The sequence below is a fragment of the Pantherophis guttatus genome, chromosome 2 (genome assembly GCF_059756535.1).
Source record: "Pantherophis guttatus breed Tessera chromosome 2, ASM5975653v1, whole genome shotgun sequence".
Taxonomy (NCBI): domain Eukaryota; kingdom Metazoa; phylum Chordata; class Lepidosauria; order Squamata; family Colubridae; genus Pantherophis; species Pantherophis guttatus.
In genome coordinates this window covers 261,364,389-261,387,063 of record NC_142064.1, presented here as the reverse complement: position 1 = coordinate 261,387,063, position 22,675 = coordinate 261,364,389, and the positions used below count along the sequence as shown (strand labels likewise).

General features: G+C 43.2%; 1 protein-coding gene, 1 non-coding gene and 1 pseudogene across 2 annotated transcripts; all 3 read left to right on the top strand.

Moving 5' to 3' along the window:
* The first annotated feature begins 1,748 nt into the window (after nt 1-1,748).
* LOC117667886 (vomeronasal type-2 receptor 26-like) lies at nt 1,749-18,471 on the top strand. The gene is made up of 4 exons (XM_087885227.1): nt 1,749-1,873; nt 3,778-4,072; nt 15,420-15,546; nt 17,567-18,471. Exons 1-4 carry the CDS (start codon nt 1,749-1,751, stop codon nt 18,469-18,471), a joined length of 1,452 nt encoding a protein of 483 aa, XP_087741353.1.
* Nucleotides 14,074-14,193, top strand: LOC117667907 (U5 spliceosomal RNA). The gene has a single exon (XR_004592170.1). It is a non-coding gene; the product is annotated as a U5 spliceosomal RNA (small nuclear RNA).
* Nucleotides 18,472-19,687: 1,216 nt separating the features above from the next.
* LOC148115723 (transcriptional regulator protein Pur-beta-like) lies at nt 19,688-20,419 on the top strand (annotated as a pseudogene).
* Nucleotides 20,420-22,675: the final 2,256 nt, after the last annotated feature.

Below are 22,675 nucleotides of genomic sequence, written 5' to 3'. Positions count from 1 at the left end.
TTCTTCCCAGTCATCAAGATTTATCTTTGATTCGATGTTTTCCCCCCAAGCGATCATTTGGTCTTTTAGTATTTCTCCTTCTCTGTCGTATTCGAGCAGGTAGGAGTATAATTTGGCTAATAGCTTGTTCTCACTACCTAGCCATACCTTATCCAAACCGTTTGTCCCCATCTCTATTCCCTTGTCTTGTTTATCTTTACTATATCGGGATTTAATTTGTAAATAAGGCCACTAATCAATATGGATCCCTTGCTCTTTTAATATCTCATTGGGTATAAGGTTACCACAATTATCTAAAATATCTTGATAGGTGACCATTTTCTCCCTACCTAACGTATTTGGATGGGTCAGTGCCTCCATTGTAGATATCCATTTTGGGTATTTTAAGTAATGTTTATGCCTAATTTCTTTCCATGTCTTCAATAATGTATCTCTAATTTTATGTTGATGGAAACATATCCCTGTCCCTTTTCCTTTGTCCCAGAGGTAGGCATGCCAGCCTCTCAATAGGTCGTGCCCTTCCAGTTGTAAAATTCTCTTGTCTCTTAATAAGGCCCACTCTTGTAGCCATACTAAATTGGCCGCTTTATGATATAGTTCCCAAACTGGGAGTCCGAATCCGCCCCTGTTCCTTTTTTCCTGCAAGGATCGTAATGCAATTCTCGGTTTCTTCCCACCCCAGATAAACTTCCTTACTATCCCATTTAAGTCCGAAAAGTATTTTCTATCAATACTAACAGGAATAGTTTGGAATAAGTATAGTAATTTGGGGAGAACACTTATCTTAACAGTGGCTATCCTACCGAGGAACGATATTTGCAACTTCCCCCACCTTTCCAAATCTTGCTTTATCTTTGTCAGTAAGGGTGTATAGTTATCCTCCTTTAAGGTTGAGCATCTGGCAGTAATCCAAATCCCTAGGTATTTGATCTTCTTAACTATTTGGATACCCAAATTATTTACTAATATTTCCTGTTCTCTTATTGGAATATTTTTTGTTAACATTTTGGTTTTTGTCATATTTAATTTAAATCCTGATAATTTCCCATATTCATCTAATTCTTTCAATACTTTTGGCCCTGTTATTGATGGATCCTCCATTATCAACACAACATCGTCGGCAAAAGCTTGAATCTTAAAGGTTTCATTCCTAATTTCCAATCCCCGTATCTCTTTATTTTGCCTAATTTTTCTTAGCAGTACCTCCAGGGCTAATATAAATAAGAGTGGAGAAAGTGGACAGCCTTGTCTCACCCCTTTACCAAGTATCTTTCTTTCTTTCTTTCTTTCTTTCTTTCTTTCTTTCTTTCTTTCTTTCTTTCTTTCTTTCTTTCTTTCTTTCTTTCTTTCTTTCCTTCCTTCCTTCCTTCCTTCCTTCCTTCCTTCCTTCCTTCCTTCCTTCCTTCCTTCCTTCCCTTCCGTGGAATGGCAGCGCCCAGATCCACTCAGGGGCCTTTAAAAGCAGCGGAAATCAGCTGTCATGCCGCACAACCCCCAAGGCAGCTCCCCCAAGCAGACCCACCGCCCAAGGAGTGCGATCTGGGGGCAGCTTCAGCCAGCCCAGCCCGGGAAAGGCCAGAAGGGGTGAATTCCCGAACTCCAGTTCAGCCGGCTGGGAATGAGACATCAGACATGGGCTGCTATGAAAGACCAGAAGCAAACAAACACATATGCACAACCCATGCACACATCAGTACTGGTGAGGGTTTTAGCGAGCAGCGCAGGAAGCCAGACTTGCCTTCATAGGTATGAAAGCTTCCTACAAATGGAGAAACGGCAGGAGCAAGCAAGCACTTCTTTTTGCACTTGCTCCTGGCGTTTTTCCACTTGGAGAAGAGGAGGAGGAAGAAGAAGACGAGGGCAACAATCCCGGGTGTGTGAAGCAAGGCATGAAAATCCACAGCAGGAAGCTCGGGGTGAGTGAAAAGGGGGAGCAGCCAAGCGCTTTGTTTCTCCAGAACTGGTAGGGAAAAAATGCTTAAAAAGTAAAAAAAAAAAGTTCCCACGATCGCGCATCGCTCAGCTGATTGTTGGAACTTTTTTTTTTTAAACTTTTAAAGCATTTTTTTACTACCAGTTCTCTGGAAGTAAAAGCAGGAAGTAATGATGACTGGGCGGGTGAGCGGAGCCTCGAGTTGCCATTGCTACCGGTTCTCCGAACCACCAGCCATCATCGCTACCTACTTGCCCCAGCCGGTCTGAACTGGGAGCATTTCACCCCTGCTCCTACTAGTTCTGAGTTACTGTCTTGAGAAACTATATTAAGGCCAGTTTTAAAAAGGCAAACTATAAATGGATGGATGGATGGATGGATGGAAGGAAGGATGGAAGGATGGAAGGATGGAAGGATGGATGCACAATGGTTCTTACAAAACTGTTTCACTGGGGAAAGAGCTTCTAACCAGTCTGGATCTGTATCCAGGTTCTCACAAATACATTTTTTCTTCCCTGCTCCCTTGTTCATGAAATCACAGGACAGAAGAGAGGGGATGCTTCTTCTCTTTATAATTATCAACATCACATTGATTTGTTGACTACCTCCCAATCACACCTCTAGGGAATTCTCCAAAGTTCACTGTTGAGCTGACATAAACAATGCTTTCAAGAGAAATAGAGGAGATATCATTCATCACCATTTGGGCACCCTTTACTCACCCTTTACTGAGAAGTTGTGATGCTGTGCTGTAAAGCTTGAGCCTTTTCAGCTGACTTCTCTCTGTGCTGGGAAAGCCACAAAAGCAATTGTGATATTCCAAGAGCCCTTTGCCTCCTTGAATCACTCCTTCAATTCTCTGAGAGCCATCTGACTCTGCAAGACACCTAGGAAATGGGTCTGGTCCTTCTCCTGATGCTTCTGTTGCTCCAGGCAGCCTGCAGGATGCAAAGGGCCAAGTGCTCCTTAACTTTAGAAAGGGATGAGTCCGACCCATTGACTTATTTCAAGCCTGGGGACTACCTGATTACTGGAATCACTTCTGCAACAACCACTTCCTTTCTACCATTCACTTTCAAAGAGGCTCCAACGGACAAAGTTTCCTGGTAAGAGAGCATCTCCCACCCTGCATGCTATTCATTCAAAAAGCTTTAGGTATCCTCTAATTTGGAACAGCTGTCACTTTTTCATCAATCCCTTTTGTCTGGATCACTGGAAACAGAGATTGTAGCTGGATCAGAGTAAGAAAGAAAATGGTGTTTACAAGAGACTTCAAATCAAATCCCTCGCACACCAGCTATTAAAGGTAAAGGTTCCCCTCGCACATATGTGCTAGTCGTTCCTTACTCTAGGGGGCAGTGCTCATCTCCGTTTCAAAGCCGAAGAGCCAGCACTGTCCAACGACATCTCTGTGATCATGTGGCCGGCATGACTAAACACCAAAGGCGAACGGAACGCTGTTACCTTCCCACCAAAGGTGGTCTCTATTTTTCTACTTGCATTTTTTTATGTACTTTTGAACTGCTAGGTTGGCAGAAGCTGGGACAAGTAACGGGACCTCACCCCGTTACGCGGCACTAGGGATTCGAACCGCTGAACTGCCGACCTTTTGATCGACCAGCTCAGCGTCTTAGCCACTGAACCACCGTGTCCCAATTACACCAACTCTTACATGATGGTAAAGGCAGATCAGTTTTAGGTTCTGCTAGAAATTAAATGTGTCTATTTTCTAGATAAACCAAGAGAATCAAGAAAACCAATACTGAAGGCATAGCTTTCCCTATGGAAAATCATATGATTTATCGTGTGTGTGTGTGTGTGTGTGTGTGTGTGTCTATTTTCAGGAGAGCAACCTCTCAGTGCTGGAAAATTCTGTCCTTCTTGTTTGCTGTCCATGAGATCAACCAGGATCCCCGTATCTTACCCAACCTCACCCTGGGCTACAACATTCATGACAATTATTTTGATGCCAGAACAACATCGGAAGCTTTGGCAGATCTGCTCTCTCCTGGGCTGGCAGATGTTCCAAACTACAAATGTGGATCAAGACAGAATAACCTCTTAGCTATAATTGAAGGGACAGAAACGGACATCTCCATCCTAATTTCATCCATGTCAGCCAACTACAAAATCCCTCAGGTGAGAAAGTCTCTTCTTAATTTCACTGATAAGATTTATAATGGGGGGGGGGGAATCTAATTATCTGGAACCTGGCTAATCAGCATTAATGGGCAGAATCCTAATGTTTTGTTTGTAGTCCAAAGTAAGTGTACGGTTTATTTATTATTTATTTATTTATTTATTTTATTTTATTTCGTCAAGCATGTGTTTTATGGCAGATACAAGTGTAAACATAATTATAAATACATGAAATGGATATGAATAAGAGAAAACATTAGGACAGGCATGGTAGGCACACTGGTGCGTTTATGCACGCCCCTTACAGACCTCTTAGGAATGGGGTGATGTCTACAGTAGACAGTCTAAGGTTATAGTTTTGGGGATTTGGGGAAGAAACCACAGAGTCAGGTAATGCATTCCAGGCATTGACAACTCTGTTACTGAAGTCATATTTTCTGCAATCTAGTTTGGATCGGTTTACCATGAATTTGTATCTATTGTGTGCTATTGTATTGTTGTGATTGAGGCTGAAATATTCATTGGCTGGTAGAACATTGTAGCAGATGATTTTATGTACTATGCTTAGCTCAGACTGAAGACGGCGAAGTTCTAAATTTTCTAAGCCCAAAATTTCGAGTCTGGTGGCATAAGGTATTTTGTTGTGAACAGAGGAGTGGAGGGCTCTCCTTGTGAAATATCTCTGGACTCGTTTGATTGTATTAATGTCCAATATGCAGTGCGGGTTCCAGACAGATGGGCTGTATTCAAGAATTGGTCTGGCAAAAGTTTTGTATGCCCTAGTTTGTAGTTCAATATTACTGGAGAAGAAGCTACGCAAGATTAGGTTAACAACTCTTAATGCTTTTTTTAGCAATGCTGTTACAGTGAGCTCTGGCACTTAATCATTTGAGATGAGTACTCCAAGGTCTTTGACAGAGTGAGGGTTGTCTGTTAGGTCGTATCCATCCAGCTTTTATTTTGTGTTCTAATTTTGTTTTGCCAATGTGTAAGACAGAGCATTTGTTGGTTGAGATTTGGAGTTGCCAATTGTTTGACCATTCAAAGACCAGTCATGGTCTTTTTGTAGAGTAGCAGCATTGTCAGTGGTGTTGAATAGTCTTACATCATCCGCAAAGAGAACTCAGTTGCTTATAATATGATCACAGAGGTCATTTATATAAAGTATAAAGAGTGTAGTCCTAAAATGCTGCCTTCCAACATGTGAGAGGGAGTATCCCGCTTCCCTTTCGCCTTTCAGCGACAAACCATTTTTATATAAATTTGGTATATATATATTAATTTATTTTTCGCTGATAAAGAAATATAAGAAATTTGGTATAAAATGGTTTGTCGTGAATGCGACTGCTTGAGGGCTCCTAGATTGGAGCTGAATAAAATCACAGGAAACGCCTATAAATTCAAAGCAAGCTTTAGATATGTAGGAAGATAAGGAGCAGTAAGGACAGTGAGAAGATTATAGGAAGCTCGCTTCCCATTATTAGGACACTGCTTATAAGCGCTATGTGTTTAGAGTTTCAAGTATTGTTAGAGACCCCACACACGCACTTTAGGGTCTGTTTCTGTTGCTCCCCTCTGGGAGGAGGTTTCGAAGTATTTTTAGGAGGACTACCAGATTCTGTAACAGCTTTGTTCCTTATGCCATCCGTCTTGTAAACTCGCAGGATTCTTGGATTTTTTCATCATATATATGTATGTATTAGAACTAGACTGTGATGTTTCTCTGTGTCATACATATGTGTGTGTATGGGTATATGCATAATGATTATCTTTTGAGAGCTGGATGGAACGAAATATCGTTTTTAATGTATGCTGATTAGTATACATTTAAAGTGACAATAAAGTTTTTATTCTATTCTGTTCTAAAATGATATGACAGATACATAAACTTTTAATCTGGTGATCTCATTAATGGAGGATCCAGCAAAATATAGCATAAGGAGAGCACTATAGGACCTCAAAGGTTCACATTCCTCAAACGCTTGAATAATTGCAGAGGTTTTTAGGCACCAAGTGGCTTGAAAGCAATAATAGCCATTAATATAAATAGGACAAACTGTGTGAGCAAAATACTTTACACCAGGGGTGTCAAACTCAAGGCCCGCAGATCGTATCTGGCCCATGGGGTATTTAGATCTGGCCAATGGGATCACCCTGGAAACAGTGAAGGATCGGCCTGCAGTGCTTCTGGCAGCCAAAATGGAGCACGTGTGGCCCTCCTGAGCTCAACTTTTGCTGGCAGAGTACTTGGGCCACAACAGGAGCCCCCAACATGAGTGACGTCAAGATGGCCACTCCCACTCTAGCCACACCCGCCCAGTCCCCTGACCATCAAGGTCAAACACAACCTTGATGTGGCCCTCAATGAAATCGAGTTTGACATCCCTGCTTTAGACCATCAAAAATAACATTCAGTATAACAGGAATTTGGAAGCAAAACACTAGCTGACTCCTGAAACTGAACCTGTCACCAATTCCTTCTTCTTCTCTTTACCAGGTCAGTTATTCTTTTGTTTTCCATGTTCTGAGTGATAAAACACAGTTCCCCTTTTTCTACACCATGGTGCCTAAAGAAGGAATTCATTATCTTGGATAACACCGCTTAGAGCAGGCTGTAAAAGCACTATTAAGCTAGTGCTAGTGCTATTGCTATTGCTATGCTTTAGTTAGTTAAATGAGAACTTAGATTATTGGGGACAATATGCTGACATTATAAACTGCTTAGAGAGTATGGTAAAGCACTATGGGGCGGTATGTAAGTTTAGGCACTATCGCTAGTGCTATAGGAAAGCTGGTGGTCACAGTAGAGTAATAGAGGATTCAGAAAAATATGCTATAAGGATAGCATGCTAGAATATCCAAGGATCAAGTGCTTAGGTAATTGCCAGATGATCTTAGAAGTAAAGCATCTTAAAAACAATGGTATCAACCCTAAATATAAATAGAGGGACCTATGTTGAAGAGACTAGATGAGAAAATCTAAAATAGCATTCAATGTAACTGGAGATTGGAAATAAAACACTAGGAAAGCCTGTCCTGAAGCTACAATCACCAATTCCTTCTTCTCTTTAACAGGTCAGTTACTCTTTTGTTACACATATTTGGAGTGCTAAAACACAGTTCCCCTTTTTCTACACCATGGTTCCCAAAGAAGGGGTCCAGTATTTGGGGATCCTCAAATTACTCCTGCATTTCCAATGGACATCGGTTGGTCTCTTTGCAACAGACACTGACAATGGGGAGCGTTTCATAGCAACCTTGGTGCCGATGCTGTCCAAGAACGGGATTTGTGTTGTTTTCTCACAAACCTTTTCAGGGATGAATACAGATAATGTGAATATGAATGTGAACATTGATATTGTCTCAATATGGAAGTGGAAAAAAGTGAATGTATTTATTTATTTTTCAGACCCTGGACTCTTTATGACTGGGTTATGGGCATTAACGAATATAATTAAAAGCTCAAAATTGTACATAGAATCACATGTTACAGAGTCGACAATCTCCACAGGGACAATTATTGTCACCACAGCTTTGTGGGACCTCACATTTGATTTGAAATACAATGTCATATCCTATAAAAACATTCATGGTTTCTTTTCTTTCCTCACCCAGAAAAAGAAAAAGATAAAATATGATTTCTTCCCTTTTTTCAGTTCTCTATATCATTTTGCATATATAGCATTTCCTTGCTCATACTTCAAGGCTGTTCCATCAGTGAAAGGCTGGACAAGATGCACTGAAAACAAGACAGTGGGGTCCCTGCCCCAAGAAGAGATTGAAAAAACTGTGTCTCTAGATACCTCTCGTGTTTACCACAATGTCTGGGCCCTGGCACGGGCCTTAGATGTAGCTTATTCTTCCCGACTCAAGAGGAGGAAGGTGAAAGGTGGTGGAGGGACATCAGTATTGCAAATTCTGCAACCGTGGCAGCTATTCCCTTCCGAATCATAGGTATTACTACCAGTGGTGGGATTCAAATTTTTCTACTACCAGTTCTGTGGGTGTGGCCTGGTGGGCGTGGCCTGGTGGGGCGTGGCCTGGTGGGCATGGCAGCGGAAGGATACTGCAAAATCCCCATTCCCTCCCCACTCCTGGAGGAAGGCTACTGTAAAATCTCCATTCCCACCCCACTCCAGAGGAAGGATACTGCAAAATCCCCATTCCCTCCCCACTCCTGGAGGAAGGCTACTGTAAAATCTCCATTCCCACCCCACTCCAGAGGAAGGATACTGCAAAATCCCCATTCCCTCCCCACCCCACTAACCTGCTTTCCAGCTCCATTCTCCTGTGCAGGGCAACAAAAGACAAAAGACCCAGCCAATCAGCTGAGACTCGATCAGCAGAGACTTGGGAGGCAGCGAATAGATCGTGGGCGGGGCCAGCCAGAGGTGGCATTTGCCAGTTCTCCGAACTACTCAAAATTTCCACTACCGGTTCCCCAGAACCGGTCAGAACCTGGTGAATGCCACTCTGATTACCACTCAATATGTGCAATACAAAAGCAATTCGAGAATCTTCAGAAACCTAGAAAGTGTTTTTTTTTTTTCTAATGGGGAGGAGATTTATTTATTGACTTCTCTAAATTCAATCTACCACATAGGGCTTATGGCAATTTAGAGTTTTCCAGATAATTATATTTAAATTTCCATGACAGATCATAGACATACATTTATTACCCTAAATAAAAATTATGTCTTAAGTCATGTCTACTATTATTAGCATTCATTTGCCTTGTGAGTTTAGACAATCTGAAGTGACTTCTTAAAGGCCAGAAGGTTAACCACCCTCTCTATCTGGAAGAATATGATTTAAGAAAGTGTTGACCTCCGCTTTTTCATTGCTTGCTTGCTCGGCTGCCATTGTAATGGGGGGTGGGGGGGAGCTGTTGGAATGTCTGGGAGGGGGAAGTGAGCTGGTGGAGAAGAGAAGAGAAGAGAAAGTTTTCTTCAGTGTTTTCTTTGAAGCTGGTAACTACTCAAGGTCAACCGTCGTGGCATAGCAGGAGTATGGCACCATCAGACGCTGCACCCCACATGACCCCTGGGGGGAATGTGGATTGGATAATCTGGGCTGGACGGTTGGGGGAAGGGTTTGGGGGATGCTTTCTATATGTAATTTTCATGCCTATTGCCTCAGACCTTGCTTTTCTATGGTTGCATTCAGTTCATACTTAGTAAAAGTACGTTTCTCTATTAAAATGGAGTCGGGGGTTTTCTTTCTTGAGTATTCAAAGGAGGCACACCTGACAGAAAGGAATTTAGAATTGAGTTCAGAAATTGGGAGGAATGTAAGAATGAGTTCATTGTGCCCCAACACATTTTGGGTGAGGGACTAGCATTTACTCTCTCAAGAGAGAGGGTGAGAGAGATCATTTTTTTTTAATTTGTCGGGGAAAGCCTATAGATTCAATTTCATACCAGAGAGGCCATTGATTTTGTAATATAGGAAAGTCCAAAATATATAAGAGAATTTGTATAGTGCAAGGTTGGAACTATGGAGTCTTTGGTACTCTCTGAACTTGGTTATATGCATGAAGACATTTCTCTACCCTGCTAGGTAACATGGTGATATTGTTTATGAGTAATGAAACATCTGCAAGAAACTTCATCTTCATGTTACCTAGTTGGGTAATGAAATATCTGCAAGCAAACAACCAAGATCAAAGAGCATTAAGGACTCCTCAAATATACATATAGCTGGTCCTCACTTAACGATGGTTCAAATTAATGATGACCTCAGCAAGGATGTTTTATGTCCCATGAAGCACTTCCCACTGTCACAAACTTTTGCACCCCACATGGTCACAGATCTGGGTGCTTGGCAACCAATTTGTACTTACAACCTGTTGCCAAGCATCTGTCAACCCTGAAGCAAAACATGGTTGAGGCCATCTTTGAAGCTTCAGGGTTGCCACAAGGAAGGAGAAGGGATAGGGAGGGAGGAAATAGATAGCTGGGTGTTTGTAGTCAAGGCAAAAAAGTTTTCCTGTGGGAACCAAGGACATTCCAAAAGGTGACTGGAGAGATGAGGAGTGGAGTAAGTAAGCAACCGGCCAGCACCACTATTGGACAATGTGACCAATGACTTGAGAGAAAGGGGAATGTTTACTTTTTAATCAGGTGAAAACTGCAGGAACTTTCTGAGTCAGTTTTCACCAGTTGTGCCAATATGATGTATTCAATAAACTGTCCTTTGAGGAATCTACCTGCCTCGGAGTTCTGCTTTCTATGGGTGCATTACTTGGAACGCTGATAGCACCCCAAGATCACGTGATTCCCATTTGCAAATTTCTCTACCAACTATCCCAAAATGTCAGTGGGGAAGCCAGGAGACAAAGTTGCAAGCTGCTGTCAGCTGCTAAGAGGACTCCATTTCATCTCTGGTGATTGGCTAAAAGAGCTCCCTGCTGAAGGATTTCAGTTGCCAAAATCAAGACAATTCTTTTGCTCCATGCCAGGACATCTACACTCATTACCTGATATTCTGTTCACTTAATGGCCCATGAGAGTGCTTAACAGCTCCAACTGGAAGTGGTAGGATCATGGTTGTTGAGCATAACAGTCACATAGCATCTCACTTAATGACCACTTCCCTCAACAACCGAGATTCGAGCCCCAACTGTAGTCATTATGTAAGGACTTCCTGTACTTCCTATCATCTATAAATAACATAAATAAAAAGCTATTTTGGGGTTTATGGGACTGCTTGACAGAAATTCATTGTCCATCTTTACTAAACACAAATCTTTGCTTTGCTTTTCCAGCTGCACCCTTTCTTGCAAGATTTTCATTTTTACAACACTTCCACGGATGGAGTGTATCTGGATGAGAATGGTGAATTAACAGCTGATCTGGACATTGTGAATTGGGTGAAATTTCTGAATGGTTCTATTGTCAATGTACAATTTGGAAGCATAGAAAGGCAGGGTTCCTCAGAGCCCCAATTCAACATTGATGAGGAGGCCATGGTGTGGCTCAAATGGCTCAACCAGGTGGGAAGAGAAGTCATTCCATGTGCTTTGCTTTCTCCTACTGTTATGTATTTAAGCGGGAGTTTCAAATATTTAAGTGTTGCTGATTGGCTGACAGTTACTCCTGGAGTGTATATAAGGAGGGCTGCTGCCTGAGAGTTTTTGCTGAAGTCTCACTCTATATTAAACAGCTGTTGTCACTTGCTTGCTTGTGCCTCTCGTTATTCCCGCGCTACAACACCCTACCATATAATTACTGTAAGACTCTCTCCAAAGTTCTCTAGATCTTCTGATCTCTTCTCAGGTTTGCTGTCCAGTTGGCCATTTCAGGTACCATACAATGCATTGTATTTCATGAATAAGGCAGTTTCCAACATTTGAACTGGGAAAGTAAAACATGTTTCTAGAAGTATTGATTGATTTATGCATTTATTTATTTATCATTAATATTGTAAAACTACTGACCATGAATAGCTCTCTGCACAGCATTTATGCATGTAAAAATGATGGGCACTTAAGAAATATTAATTATAAATAAACAAATATCAGCAGTCAATTAACAGTATAGGAGCCTGGTGGTACAGTGGACTAAACTACTGTTAAAGTAGTATTTAGCTGCCAGCTGCCTGCAATTACTGCGAGTTCAAATCTCACCAGGCTCAAGGTTGACTCAGCCTTCCATCCTTTCGAGGTAGGTAAAATGAGGACCTGGTTTGTGGGGGAAATAAGCTGACTTTGTATAAAATAGAACACCGCTTGGGCGGGGGGGGGGGGGGGGGGCAAAAGCCGTACTAAGCAGGTATATACAAAAGAATGAAGGCTATTGCTTAAAAGCATTGCAAGCCGCCCTGAGTCTCTGGAGAAGGGCGGCATATAAATCAAACTAATAAATAAATAAATAAGTATTATACAAAGAAAGAGCCTTGGTAGTACAGTGGTCTAAAGCACCCTGTTATTAACACAGCTGCCTGCAATTACTGCAGGTTCGAATCTTACCAGGCTCAAGGTTGACTCAGCCTTCCATCCTTTCTAAGGTAGGTTAAATGAGGACCCAGTTTGTGGGGGCAATAAGTTGACTTTGTATAAATATACAAAAGTATGAAGGCTATTGCTTAACACATTGTAAGCCGCCCTGAGTCTCCCGAGAAGGGTGGCATATAAATCAAATTTAAAAAAAAAAGGAAAAAAAATGAGAACTAGAAAGATAACAATTGTAAGAGAAGAGCAATGAAGATCAGCTATAGGTATTTATTTTATTTATTTAGTTTGTCAAACATGTACAAAATAACAGGTCTAAGTATAAACATGGACATGAACACACGAAATGGGTACAAATAAATGGGGACGGTAGGACAGGGACGGTAGGCACGCTGGTGCACTTATGCACGCCACCTTTATGGACTTCTTAGGAATGGGGTGAGGTCCACGGTAGACAATTTAAGGTTGAAGCTGTGGGGGCTTGAGGATGTGATGAAGTAGTCCTCATTAAGCGATTATAATTGGGACCAATAACACTGATGGTTAAGCAGAAATGGAAACTGGCTGTGAAACTTGCAAAAGGCCACCACATGACTATAGGACATTGCAATGGTTGTAAATGCAAGCATAGGTCATAAATGTACTTTCTCAGCACCATGTTCACTTGGAACAGTTGCTAAATGGAACAGTCATCTCAATCTTGTATTCCCCTACCTGCTAAAATACAGTATATTGTCAATGCAAACTATCTGGGAAAACAAGCTTTTGAAAAATATCTAGAGAGATTCTCAGTCATCCAGGTCATGGTTGTCCCAAAGGTGCTTTTTTCAACAGTCAACTGGACTTTCTGGTTTTTCTTTGAAGAGCCTTGGTAGTACAGGGGTTTAAGGCATCCTGTTATTAAGCTGGTTATTAAGACCAGCTGCCTGCAATTACTGCAGGGTTCGAATCTCGCCAAGGCTCAAGGTTGACTCAGCCTTCCATCCTTTCGAGGTAAGTAAAATGAGGACCTGGTTTGTGGGGGAAATAAGCTGACTTTGTATAAAATAGAACACCGCTTGGGCGGGGGGGGGGGCAAAAGCCGTACTAAGCAGAGTAGTACGAGAAGCCCAACCAAAGTTTCTTGCGCCATTTCAGGGAGCGTTCCTCGAGAGATGAGAGCTTGCAGGGGGCCGAGAGAGCAATGGAGAGCAAAATCCGGCTGCTCCCCAAACCAGACGCTGTTTACCACTCCGAGTCCCAAGCGACAGGAGATGAGGGCTGCCTTGTGCTGCAAATATACCAAGGTGGAATCCTGATGCCGCCCTTACAGCGGAGAGAAGAAGCCGGATTTTGCTCTCCATTGCAGACACCAGATCGTAATGCACCACCTGCAAAAATGCGAAAATTTCCAAATGTAGCCCTAACCTCTAACAGCCCTCCTGATGTTCAACTGTTGTCTCTCAAGGAGGATACTTGGCCAGCTTCATGCTTGATGTCTCCCACCTTGGCAGCTTTAAGACTTGTGGACTTCAACTCCCAGAATTCTCCACAATTCCCCAGAATGGGCTCGGCGGGAGTTGAAGTCCAAACGTTGTAAAAGAACCACAATTGCCCAGCCCTGGGCTAGGGTAGGCTGACGCAGCGCAGATGGGAAATGGGGCGGGGCGAGGGGCGGGCAAGCCAGCAATTTAACAAACGGTTCAGTGTGCTGCGAGGCCAATAAATTACAAAAAAAACACCGAACCATTTGTTAAATTACTGGCTCGCCCGGCCCTCGCCCCGCCCTGTCCCCACTATTTATTGGCAAGGGGCGGGGCGAACCAGCAATTTAACAACCGGTTCGGCCGAACCGGCTAGAACCGGCAGAATCCCACCACTGGTAATTTCCATCTCTGCCTCTGCTTTCCATTAGATCAGAATTCTCCAAATTTGGCAGTTTTAAAGAGTTGTAGACTTCAATTCCCAGAATTCCTCAGCTAGCTATACTGAGGGGGAGGGGAACTCTGGGAGTTGAAATTCACAACTCTTAAAGCTGCCAAGTTTGCAGGCCGTTACATTAGGTAACCAGGCACTCTGATTTTTCTTCAGAGCCTGTAAATATTTCACTTGTTACTAAATATTTCTGTAGAGAGGAACATTTATGAGTTTGTAACTAATTTTTTGAGGCTATTGTCATCTGATGAGAGCCAGGAAGCATGTCTTTTTTTGTGTCAGCCTCTGCCCATTGGAATTTTTTTAAAATTGAAGTTCAGCAGGCATCCCTTTCAGCCTTCCATAGGGCTCTGAGGGGTTGGCTTTTCCTCCAAGCACTGTCAGATTACTACAAAATTGCATATTAGAAAGGACTGGGGCCTGGTTTTTGTTGTTTTTTAAAGTTTTAATATTTTAATCATTTGAGTTTTAAGTTTTAAAATAGAATAGAATAGAATTCTTTATTGGCCAAGTGTGATTGGACACACAAGGAATTGTCTTTGGTGCATATGCTCTCAGTGTACATAAAAAGAGAAGATACATTTGTTAAGAATCATAAGGTACAACACTTAATGATAGTCATAGGGTACAAATAAGCAATCAAATCATACTAGGAAACAATATCAATATAAATGGTAAGGATACCAGCAACAAGGTTACAGTCATGCAGTCATAAGTGGGAGGAGATGGGTGATAGGAATGATGAGAAGATTAATAGTAATGCAGACTTAGTGAATAGTTTGACAGTGTTGAGGGAATTATTTGTTTAGCAAAGTGATGGCATTCAGGAAAAAAACCTGTTCTTGTGTCTAGTTGTTCTGGTGTGCAGTGCTGTATAGTGTCGTTTTGAGGGTAGGAGTTGAAACAATTTATGTCCAGGATGCGAGGGGTCTGTAAATATTTTTACAGCCCTCTTTTTGACTCGTGCAGTATACAGGTCCTCAATGGAAGGCAGGTTGATAGCAATGATGTTATGGGTCTCTTAATTTTTGATTGAGAGCTGCTCAGAGTTGGTTGAAAGATGGACAGTTATATAAATGTATTAAATAAATAAATGGACATTTTGCTTCTCATCCAAGAAGCTTCAGTTCTGACTGAATGGAGGGGAATGGAAGGATTTATGTTCCTTGAAGTCATCTGGTTGTTAGCACTCTTTCTGAGAGTAGTTGAGGCCATTTGGAGATAAACCTCCAAATGGCCTTAATGACTCTCAGAAAGAGTGCTAACAACCAGATGACTTCAAGGAATATAAATCCTTTCATTTCCCACCATTCAGTCAGAACTGAAGATGCTTCTTGGATGAGAAGCGAAATATCTTCAAAGGAAAAAAAAAGGAAGTCCAGTTGTCTCTTGAAAAAGCACCTTTGGGACAACCATGACCTGGATGACTGAAAATCTCCATAGACAAATAAATGAATGTATTTTCCCTGATTGCCTGTTTAGACTCTGCCTTCTTCCAGATGTGTGGAAAGCTGCCATGCTGGTTTCCTCAAGGTGGTCCAGAGAGGACAGCCAGTTTGCTGCTATGATTGTGTTCCTTGTGCGAAGGGGACCATCTCCACACAGAAAGGTGAGTGGTTCCTGAAAGGAAACAATTTTCTTGCACAAAATTGCAAACATTTGAATGTGCTCAGTGGTATTTTTAAGTATGCATCCCATATTTATTTCATTTTTAAAATTCACAATTTGCTGCTTAATATAAACAATAATAAAGGAAGTGGAGTAATGATCCCGGGCTTTGTGTTATGATGCCGTGTTTCAGCAATCTACATGCAACCTTTGCTCCTTAGCTAGAACAGGAATGTTAAACCTATTGTGAAAAGCATTTTTAATAGAGAAAATATTTTACAATCCAATTACGTTTTTTAATAGCAATAGCAGCAGCACTTAGACTTATATACCGCTTCACAGTGCTTTACAGCCCTCTCTAAGCAGTTTACAGAGTCAGCATATTGCCCCCCCCCCCCAACAATCTGGGTCCTCATTTTACCCACCTCAGAAGGATGGAAGGCTGAGTCAACCTTGAGCCTGGTGAGATTTGAATTGCCAAATTGCAGGCAGCCAGCAGTCAGCAGAAGTAGCCTGCAATACTGCACTCTAACCAGTGCACCACCGTAGCTCATAATGCTCTCTAAATAAACATTTTTCTCTTCAACCATCTTGTCTTGATGTCATTCTAATTTGTTCTTGTGCAACCCTGGTGATTGGGACCCCAAAAATACTTTTGACACTGTTAGGACTTTTCAACCGTTTCAAAGAGAAAGAATGAAAGATAAATGCAGCACTTGCCTCCAACTCATTAAAGCAGTCTTTTTTCAAGTTGGCAATTGACTAGGGTAGGGGTCTGCAACCTTAAACACTCAAAGAGCCATTTGGACCCATTTCCCACAGAAAAGAAAACACTGGGAGCCACAAAACCCTTCCCGTGCCTATTTCTTCAGCAGCCGCAAAACTAGCATATGTAGTTGAATTAAATGTTCTGTTTTCTTCTGAAACTTTTATTTTCTTGGATTTATCCATTGTTGGCCTACCGGGGGTTGAAAAGTTCAATAAATTGTGTGCCAGAGAGTTTGCACATTGGCAGTTGTGGTACATATTTTGAGAAACAGGGAGCCACAGCAGAGGGGTAAAAGAGCCACATGTGGCTCCAGAGCTGCAGGTTGCTGACCCCTGGACTAGAGAATGCTGAGGGTATACTCCTTGCAACAGTTGGTCATTTGCATTCATTCAGGTCACCTGGAGGTTTATCGGTGTCATCAGGATCACCTGAGTGGTGCAAATTGGTGTGGAGCCTTCTTGGAACTGTTGAAAGGACTGTGTTGTAGATTGGAGATAGATGACATCATATCCCTCCCCCTTTGTTGAGAGAGGGCTGTTCAGTTCTAACATAGATGGCCTCTTTAAATTACCAGTTATCTGCAAGGAGTATAAATCCTTCCATTCCCCACCATCCAGTCAGAACTGAAGAAGCTTCTTCGATGAGAAGCAAAACGTCTTCAAAGAAAAACCAAAAAGTCCAGTTGCCTCTTGAAAAAAGCACCTTTGGGACAACCATGAATTGTATGACTGCGAATTTCCATAGACATTTAGTCCATCTGAGTTATCTTGGTTGAAAATGTTTTGCCCTATGCTGAACCATTTTGCCTAATTAAACGTAATGTGAATCAGGGTTTTAGTAATATATAGGTTTTTTTTTTTTTAAAAAAGAGATCAAACAAAAGCATTTTCCCACAGGAAGGATTCTTTATAATTAATTCCGAAAACATATTTCAAGTTTTTTTTATATATTATAAGGGATTATAAGGGATTTCTTTCATTTTCCTTAAGAGAAGCAATTGTCTGGAGCACTTGTGGATGATCTCCTATCTTTGTCCAGAGAGCAATTATTGGAGAGCCTGTCTATTAACAAGGGTTTCATTCTGCCTATAATTGTCAAATTGCTCTTTTTTTCTGCACCTTTTATTTTTATGCTTTTTTTTAGTTTGTATTGGTTTATATTGGTTTATGGTTTATATTGCTTAGATTGCAATTATTAATAAAATTATTATTTTAATAATGATGAATAAAGGAGATATTCCTTTTCTCTGCAGATGCAGTCCATTGCACCAGATGTTTCGAAGATCAGCATCCAAATGAACACCAAAATCGCTGTCTTCCAAAATATATAACCTTCTTGTCATATAAAGAATATTTGGGGATCATCCTGGCTTCCTTTGCTCTATTTTTGTCATTCATCACAACCTTTGTATTAGCAATTTTCATAAAATATCATGAAACTCCAATAGTTAAAGCCAACAATCGGGATCTTTCCTACATTCTCCTTACCGCACTCCTCCTTTCATTTCTCACCAGCTTCCTCTTCATTGGCAGGCCAAGGAAATCTACCTGCCTTCTCCGACAAACAGCCTTTATTATCATTTTCTCAGTGGCCGTCTCCTCTCTCTTGGCCAAAACCATCACAGTGGTGCTGGCTTTCTTGGCAACAAAGCCAGGGAACAGAATGAGGAGGTGGCTTGGGAAGGCTTTAACTAATGCTCTTGTTCTTGCTTGCTCTACAGTACAAGTTCTTATTTGCTCCATCTGGCTGGGAATCTTTCCTCCCTTCCCTGACACAGATAAACATTCCCATCCTGAAGAGATTGTCCTGCAGTGCAATGAAGGACCTGCTGTCATGTTTTACTGTGCCCTTAGCTATATGGGCTTCCTGGCTGTCGTCTGCTTCACAGTAGCTTTCCTGGCCAGAAGGCTGCCTGGGGCCTTCAACGAAGCCAAGATGATCACCTTCAGCATGCTGGTTTTCTGCAGCGTTTGGGTTTCCTTTGTGCCCACCTACCTGAGCACCAAGGGCCAATACATGGTGGCCGTGCAGATCTTCTCCATTTTAGCCTCCAGTGCTGGGTTGCTGGGCTGCATCTTTTCCCCCAAGTGCTACATTATTTTGCTGAGACCAGAGCTGAATACAAAGGAGCAGCTAACCACACAGATCAAAGTATAGCTCTCATTGTGTTTCCGTGGGCAAGCCCCAAAACAGATAATTGCCCTTTTCTCTCAACCTCTGAACGCTCCAGGGTTTTGCGTCAAGATAATTATGGATGCTTGTAAGTAAATAATGTACCTTCATTAAAAGAGTTATGTAGGACTTTATCTATGGATCTGTCAACATATAAGATAGATAGTTTTGTTCTTTTTTCTCTTCCTTTTTTTCTTTGTTCCCTGATAACTTTGTGCATTCTTCATTTGTGTTCTCTTCTTAACAATTTTTAAACTTGCATTTAATAAAAGGAAACAAGATATTCAAACTCATATTGTTTGCCTGAGTTATGAGGGCAACCTGGTTACATCTGCAACTTATCCTAAAAGCCAGGCTACTCACTTTTCATCTCTCTCTCTCTCTCTCTCTCTCTCTCTCTGTGTGTGTGTGTCTCTCTCTCTCTCTCTCTGTGTGTGTTAATCAAATTTGTATAGCCATTCATCTGACAAATAGGGACTGGATTGGGTTGAAACACACCAGAGAAACCCAATACATTAACCTTGGAGCTCATTTAAGTCATAATCAAGAGTGAATTTGCACAACTGGTTGCACACCAATTGCAGCCTTTCCAAGATCAAGGAGCAGTACACACAGTCACTCCTGCTTAGATCACCTCCTAGTTCGGGTGCTGCAATGCACTTCAAGAGGTTGTTCTGAACCTCTGGAAGCTGCAGTTGATTCAGAATTCATCACAAAAACAATTCTGGATATACTGTCATATATCCATGTTACACATTTCTTTGAATGTATTCCTACACTAGTACACAATGGACTTCCAATAGAAAATAAGTGAAGTTCTGCTGTTTGTCACCTAGAAAGTTCTTCATAGCATTGGCCAGAAATAGACCAGATAGTCCTGTCCCCCTCCTGGGTTGGTAGCAGAGGCAAAGCGCTGGCTACAAGGAAGGGTGAGAGCAACAGGCTGTCGAGAGTTACCTTTATTGCAATCTTCACCCAACAAGCTAAGCTAAAACTTGGTAAAATTTGGTGGCTATGCAAAAGATAGAAACTGAAAGGGTGAGCCAGGAGGGAACCTATGTACAACAAGAATCCCTTATAGGGAAAAGAACGGCCCAAGCTCCACCGAGGAAGCAACCTGGAATTAAGGTTTCACGAACAGCGAAGTAGCCAGCTTTTTGCCATCATCGTCATCTGTCCTACATCATCATTCACCCTCTCCATGACCATTGCCACCGAGCTCCGAGACTACCTGGGAGACTACCTGGGAGACTTTGTTGAGCACTGCGCCCAGTTGGGGCCCAGCAGTCCCAGGCAGCTGGCTCGGGCTTCCCCGGGCGGTGAGGATGGAGGAGGAGGTGGAGGCGTTGGAGTGTCTTGCCGAGCTTTGAAGAACCAATTCTTGGTGCGGGGGAACCGCAAATATTACCTGGACCTGAAGGAGAACCAGTGGGGCTGCATCCTTTGTATCTGCCAAACCATCAACTGAGGGCCCGGAGGTGGCGGAGGCGGCGGGGCCGGTCTCCCCGGGGGGCTTTCGGGCATCCAAGGCAGCCAAACCGTCGCTTTGCTGGCTCAGGGCCTCATCGAGTTCCATGATGCTTTGGCCAGGCTGATTGACAACTACGACACCGACGAAGACGAGCTGGGTGGTGGCCATGGGGGTCCTGGAGGGGGTCCCGGTGGAGGAGGAAGTGGTGGTGGTGGAGGAGGAGGCCTTTTATGGAGAGTTTCCTGAAGTCACCTCCATCGCGGTGGACTCCAAGCGCTTCTTCTCTGGCGTGGACTGCAACAAGCACGGCATCTTCCCACAAGTCGGTGAGGTGAAGCCATTTTACCACAATGCCATCACTGTCCCTTACAAAGCCTGGGCGAACTCAGATGAGCTTTCTGCCATTACACCGATGAGATGCGAGACATCCAATTGTTGCAGGATATACTAATTTTATCTTGAGAGGGTGTGCGTGCTTGTGGGTGTGAGTGGGTTTGGGATAGATTGGAATTTAAATTATTAGAATGGAAGTAGTGGATTTGGAATGGCTGGAATCGGGGAGAATGAGGGAGCTGGGGGCAGGGAATGGAGTCCCCTCTGCTGAGTGTACAAGCAGAAGCAGATGGGTGCTGCGACGGGACCCCCAGTTCGACATGAGTGGGATGCCTTGCTTGCTGGGGAGGGAGAGGCGCTGAGGTGGGAGTGGAATCTCTAGGGGAATGGAGAGCCGGAATATTATGGTCATGATTGGGAGAGGTAGATATGGCGGGAGCCAAGGGGTAGGCTGCTCTCGGGGAACTAGAACTCGCTGCCTCAAAGCGATTACTTGTTCCGGCCCCTTTGGTTTTGGTTCACCAGGCTCACCTTGTATACCTGGTGACTTGGGATGCCAGGGCCCTGGCCTCAGGCTGCTGCTATTTAATGCCAAGTCTGTTGTCAACAAGGCTCCCCTCGTTCGGGATTTAATCCTGGAGGAGGGGGCTGACCTGGCATGCATAACTGAGATGTGGCTGGGCCAGGAGGGGTGTGTGCCCCTCTCAGAGATGTGCCCAGATGGGTTTCAGATATTGCATCAGCCACAACTCCAGAGAAGGGGTGGAGGAGTGGCAGCTATTGTCCGGAAGAGCCTTTGTCCTCGCAGGGTCCCTGCCCCAGAGATCGTTGGGTGTGAGTCTCTACTCTTGAGGTTGGACTCAAGGGTTCAGTTGGGCTTGTTGTTGATGTACCTGCCTCCCAGCTGCATGACAACAGCCCTACCTGCGCTGCTAGGGGGCAATGGCAACATCTGGCGAGATCCAGCCATGAATGGTGTGAATGGGTTTTAATTGTTTTTAATGTTTTAATTTTTAATGTTTTTATATATAATTTTTAAATGCATTGTAAGCCGCCTTGAGTCTTTGGAGAAAGGCAGCATACAAGTTGAACAAATAAATAAATAAATAAACAGCCGGGTTGGCGGTGGAGTTCCCCAGGCTTCAATCTACCGTCACTTGGCAAATCCTCAGATGTGGCTCAGGAGTTCATGGCTTCCATGACAACCATGGACCTGACCCAAGTAGTTCAGGGTCTGACCCATGAGTGGGGAACACATGCTCGACCTGGCATTTCTCTCAGAGCAGTGGAGACAAGATCTGGAATTAAGGGATATAGAGGTCTTTCTCTTGTTGTGGTCAGATCATTTCCTGTTGAGGTTGGACTTTAAGACGCCACTCCTCCACCGCAGGGTGGCGGAACCGACTAAGTGGTTCCACCCCAGATGCCAAATGGACCCTTAAGGGTTTCAGAAGGAGCTTGGGGAGATACTTGACTCCCTTGTCCACAGTCTGGCCGAGACCCTAGTGGCTGCCTGGAATAGGGCGGTGTCTGGGGCATTGGACCGGATTGCGCCTTTGTGGCCTCTCAACGGCAGTGGATCCAGGAAAGCTCCCTGGTTTACTGAGGAGCTCTGGGAGATGAAGTGCCAGAAGAGACATCTAGAGCGACGCTGGAGGACCAGTAAATCCAAATCTGACCGAACTCTTTTGAGAGCCTTTATTACGACTTATTTATTTCATTTTTCATTTCATTTTATTAAATTTATATACCGCCCTACTCCCGCAGGACTCAGGGCGGTGAACACCCAAAAGATAAAGCACATAGATTACAAAATTTAAAGACAGTATAAAACCATATTAGATAATATGGCCCAAGACAAATTTAAAACAACCCCAATGCATAAGACAAACTTAAAATTTACAGTTTAAAAGTTAAAAAGGGAAAAGTTAGGTCAGGCCGGCCTGTTGAAATAAAAAAGTCTTGAAGGCGCGGCGGAAGGTGCACAGATCTGGGATCCTCCGTATCTCCGGGGGGAGCTCATTCCAGATAGTAGGTGCCCCCATAGAGAAGGCTCTCCCCCTGGGGGCTACCAGTTGACACTGTTTGGTCAACGGCACCCGGAGGAGCCCCTCTCTATGAGAGCGTACTGGCCGGTAGGAGGCTACTGGTGGCAGCAGGCGGTCCCTTAAATAACCAGGTCCTAAGCCATGGAGCGCTCTAAAGGTGGTAACCAAAACCTTGAAGCGCACCCAGAAGACCACCGGGAGCCAGTGCAGCTCACGCAGGAAAGGTGTTACATGGGAATGCCATGTCACTCCCATAACCACCCATGCGGCCGCACTCTGCACCAGTTGGAGCCTCCGGGTGCTCCTCAAACGGAGCCCCATGTAGAGAGTGTTACAG